This window comes from Herpailurus yagouaroundi, unplaced genomic scaffold, assembly GCF_014898765.1.
Source record: "Herpailurus yagouaroundi ecotype Mexico unplaced genomic scaffold, PumYag 193, whole genome shotgun sequence".
Lineage (NCBI taxonomy): Eukaryota > Metazoa > Chordata > Mammalia > Carnivora > Felidae > Herpailurus > Herpailurus yagouaroundi.
The window spans coordinates 7,846,022-7,850,168 of NW_024412424.1; the positions used below are offsets into that span (position 1 = coordinate 7,846,022).

At 60.0% G+C, this 4,147-nt stretch overlaps 1 protein-coding gene across 2 annotated transcripts in view; it reads left to right on the forward strand.

Annotated features, from left to right (window-relative positions):
• The first annotated feature begins 681 nt into the window (after positions 1-681).
• SEMA3F (semaphorin 3F) overlaps positions 682-4,147 on the forward strand; it is an 11,246-nt gene continuing 7,780 nt past the window's right edge. Inside the window, exons 1-5 of one of the 2 annotated variants that reach the window (XM_040445425.1) lie at positions 682-874; positions 959-1,021; positions 1,138-1,257; positions 1,965-2,057; positions 3,591-3,684. In XM_040445425.1, the coding sequence (XP_040301359.1) occupies positions 806-874; positions 959-1,021; positions 1,138-1,257; positions 1,965-2,057; positions 3,591-3,684 (439 nt within the window). In that variant the 5' untranslated portion in view covers positions 682-805. The remainder of the gene's footprint in view (positions 875-958; positions 1,022-1,137; positions 1,258-1,964; positions 2,058-3,590; positions 3,685-4,147) is intronic. The other variant, XM_040445426.1, reaches the window with a different exon arrangement.

A 4,147-nucleotide genomic window follows, 5' to 3' on the forward strand; every position in this document is an offset into this window, starting at 1 on the left:
CAACGGGACCCTGCCCCCAGGCTTGGGACACTAGTGCTAGGGGGAGGGCTTCTTTCCCAGGAAAGACTATTCCTGGCTGGTTCAAAGTGGCCTGAAAATTCCACCTGCAGCAGCCCAGTGGGATCTGGGGGAAACCCAAGTTCTGTTGGACAGTATAGCTCCAGCAGGGCTTTTCAGTGTCCTGGCTAACCAGCTTCAGACAAGGTGGGGACCATGGTGTATGTCAGCTTGGCCTTCTGTCTGGTGGGCAGCTGGGGTGAGGACAGGGCATCCCAATCTGTGCCAGCGTCTGCAGGCTGTCCTGGATGCACCTGCCCCCCACCCCCAACGCCCCAGCTCGTTAACCCTTTTAGGCCCCTGTGGAAAGCAGGCCCCACCCTGAGTGTGGGAGCATTAACCCCCAGCTGAGCAAAGACTCTTTGATGCTATCACGTGCCCTGGTCCACGCCCACTGGCTTTCATTGGGACCCAGAGACTGGCTGGGGCTGCCCATGAGTCAGGGCTTTAGCTCTGGGTGTGGCTCTTTCGCTGGCCTGCCCACCTGTCCCACTTTCTCCTCTCAGCATCTCAGGGACTAGAGAGGGAGCTCCGTAAGCTCTGGAGGGGAAGCTAGGGGTTTAAGACGATTGTGTGGTAGGGCCCCCCCCCATCAAAGGGGACATGTCTGGCTGGTCCCCAAGGATCCTAACTGCTGCCCTGACCTCCACCCACAGAACTTAAGGCCACAGGCACTGCCCACTTCTTCAACTTCCTGCTCAACACAACCGACTACCGAATCCTGCTCAAAGATGAGGACCATGACCGCATGTACGTGGGCAGCAAAGACTATGTGCTGTCCCTGGACCTCCATGACATCAACCGCGAGCCCCTCATTGTAAGGGCCAGCCCCGGTGCCAGGTTGGGGGGATGAGGAACATGGGGCCCCAGGGCTGCACCCTCTGATCCCTGTCTCTGGCAGATCCACTGGGCGGCTTCCCCACAGCGCATTGAAGAGTGCGTGCTCTCAGGCAAGGATGGCAATGTGAGTGCAGAGAGGTCTACAAGTGGCATGGGGGGGAGTGGGGGCAGGTGACCTCAGGGAGGTAGTGGGGCCAGTAAGGCATCTGGGCACCTCCTTGGCTTTCCCTCTGGCCCCAGGGTGAGTGCGGGAACTTCGTCAGGCTCATCCAGCCCTGGAACCGAACACACCTGTATGTGTGTGGGACTGGCGCCTACAACCCCATGTGCACCTATGTAAACCGTGGCCGCCGTGCCCAGGTAAGCCGTGCCCACCCTGGCCCTGTGCTGCCCCATTAGTGGCCACGTGCCAGGGTTCTGATGGGAGGATGAGCTTGAGCCCCAGCCCTACTACTTTCCAGCCCTGTGACCTTGGGTGAGTGACTTCTTTTACTTCTCAGAGCCTCGGTTTCCTCACCTGAAGATGGGGCTAATAGCTGCCTTTCTCACAGGTCGGTGTGAGGAGGAGGCAGTGAGCTAACGCTCCCAAGGCTCTTAGCACTGTGCCTGGCATATAGTAAGCGCTCGCTCCATACGTGCAACAGTTCTCCTGGCTGTGCCTGTGGACCGTGCCCCTGCAGCCAAGCCAGAGGGCCTGGCAGGGCCTCGGCATCAGGAGGCTGGGCACCTGGGTCAGCTTCTGCCACACGGCCTGGGGGAGAGCTGCCCCTTCCCCAGCTCTGCCCCACCCTGCCCGCTTCTGCCTTTTTCCATTTCCATGTGGGCATGTATGTAAGCTGGTGTGACCTTGTAGGACAATTGTGAGAGTGATTGGACTTAGGGACACGTGTGTGCAGGTGCTCGACAAGCTGTGTGTATGTGTGCACGCACAGGCACATATGTGTACTCTGGGGGTCGGGGTGCTCGCGCGTGTTCCTGGCATGTGTGGTGTGAGAGGCTGGCAGCCCGGGCCCGCTCCCCCAGCCCCTGCCACCCCTGGCTCTAACCCCTGTTCCTCATCTTCTCAGGCCACGCCCTGGACCCAGATGCAGGTGGTCAAAGGCCGAGGCAGCAGAGCCACGGATGGTGCCCTCCGCCCGACGCCCACAGCCCCACGCCAGGTGGGACTCATCCCTCCAGGCCCTTGCCGGGCAGCACTGCCTCTGAACTGAACTCACCCTGGGCCTGGCCTTCCAGCCAGGAACCTGCACCCCAGGCCAGTCTCCCCAGGGTCTTCCCTGTACTCTGGGAACCCCATCCCACTCCTTCCCTGGCAGTGCCCCCAGGCTCTGAAGGCATTCCCAGCTGGATTCATGTAAGCCTCAGTGAGCCCCTACAGGCAAGAGATCATGAAGGACCAGGTAGGGAAGACAGCCTGAGGACAGCAGTGCCTCAGCCCTCAACATATGTGTGTAGACGTGCATGAGCATCTGCCAACATACGCTTGGGCACGTGTTGTGCATTCTCAAACTCACACCTTAGGTAGCATCCAGAGTCAGAACGTGCCACATGTATGCAGTCTGCCATATTACTCTCAGGTGTCCATGCCCCATGCCTCCGTGGGTCGTGGGTTGACACAGGTGTCCCACATACTCCCATGCTTGGGACTCTGCTCCCTTGGGGTGGAAGGGACAGAACTGTCTGTCCACTAGTCACAACTCAGGACTGGGCTGGGGGGCCTGGGGCTGGGCAGGGGCGGGCAGGGGGGCAGGGGCTGCCAGTGAATGATAGAGCAAGTGGTCACTTGAGCAGGTGTGTCTGTGATGGGGAGTGCTGAAAAGTGGGGCCGTTCAGACTGCACGTGTGCCCAGGGTGTGAACGGTGGGTTCCGTGTGCTGACAGTGATGCGTGCCAAGCTGTGTGTGCAGCCCCATGCGTGCAGAAAGTCATGTGTGCAGAGTGTAACTGGAAGCGGGCCTGTGTACACCTTCCCATCACCATCCCTGCCACCTGCTGCCACCTCCTTCCTGCCTCTGTGCCTCTCTCTTTTCCCTCCCTTTGTCCCACGAGCTCATCCTGGTCCCAGTGCCTTCAACAACCTTTCTCCTAGCATCTTCAGGGCTGGGCTGGGAGGCATGGGGGGCATGTGGTCTGGGCTGGACCCCTCAACCCCTTGCCCACTGTGGAGACATGGGGAACTGGGGGCTCTGTTGAGGGGCAGAGGAAAGGCTGTGGCCTATTATTCTGTCCTGAGGACCACAGGTAGGACATAAAGCCTGGGGACACGGTACCCTCAAAGCCTTCTGGCCTGGTGAGACCTGGCAACAAAGGTCAGGACCAAAGGCCTTTGGTCAGTACCTCCTGCCCTGGTCAGGCGGTCAGCCTCATCTTGGCCAAGGACAGGCAGCCACAGCTCAGGTCAAGCCCAAGGGGGCCCTGACCAGAGTCATCCTGAACCAGTTGGCATGGAGGGGCTTCAGCCCCTGATTCCCAGGTCTTATCTGAGACCAGGAAGTACCTCCCTTGGAACGTGCAGCGTGGCCCTGCCCTGGGAGATCTGGCTGGACAGTTAAAACACAAGGATATCTGGGGAGTGAAGGGGTGGCTTCAGGGTGTCCCTCGGGGCCTGCTCTCACCCTGGGAGCCTGATGACCCTTGCCCTCCCCAGCTGTGGGACCAGCTTGGACGATGCTGAGCTCCCCTCTGCCCTGCAGGATTACATCTTCTACCTGGAGCCTGAGAGACTCGAGTCAGGGAAGGGCAAGTGTCCGTACGACCCCAAGCTGGACACGGCCTCAGCCCTCATCAGTGAGTGCCTCCACCCCACCCTGGTTCTACAGCCTAAGTGCGTGGCCTCTGCCTCTGGAATGGGGGTCATGGCACCAACACTTACCTCAGGGCAGAGACCATGACCATGCCATCCCTGAACCCTCCCATGGGGCCCCACCTGTCAGGGGGAGGGTTATAGACCAGACCCCAGTGTGAGCTGAGGGATAGAGACTAGTGGTGTGAGCCTCTCTCCAGAGTGGGTACCCCCAGAAGGGGGTACAAGGGGGGCCAGATCCTACCCTAAAATAGTGTCCATGCAAAGGCCAGACCCCTCCCAGCCACAGGCCACCTAAGAGAGAAGAGAAGCTTGGTCTGTACTGGGAGAGGTATGAGGGGAGTGGTTCCCTATACATTCTTGGTTTGTCTGGGAGGCTGGGAGAACCCCACAAGGAAGCACGGATGGAGAGTCGTGGCCCTCTGACCAGCGGGGGGGGGGGGGGGG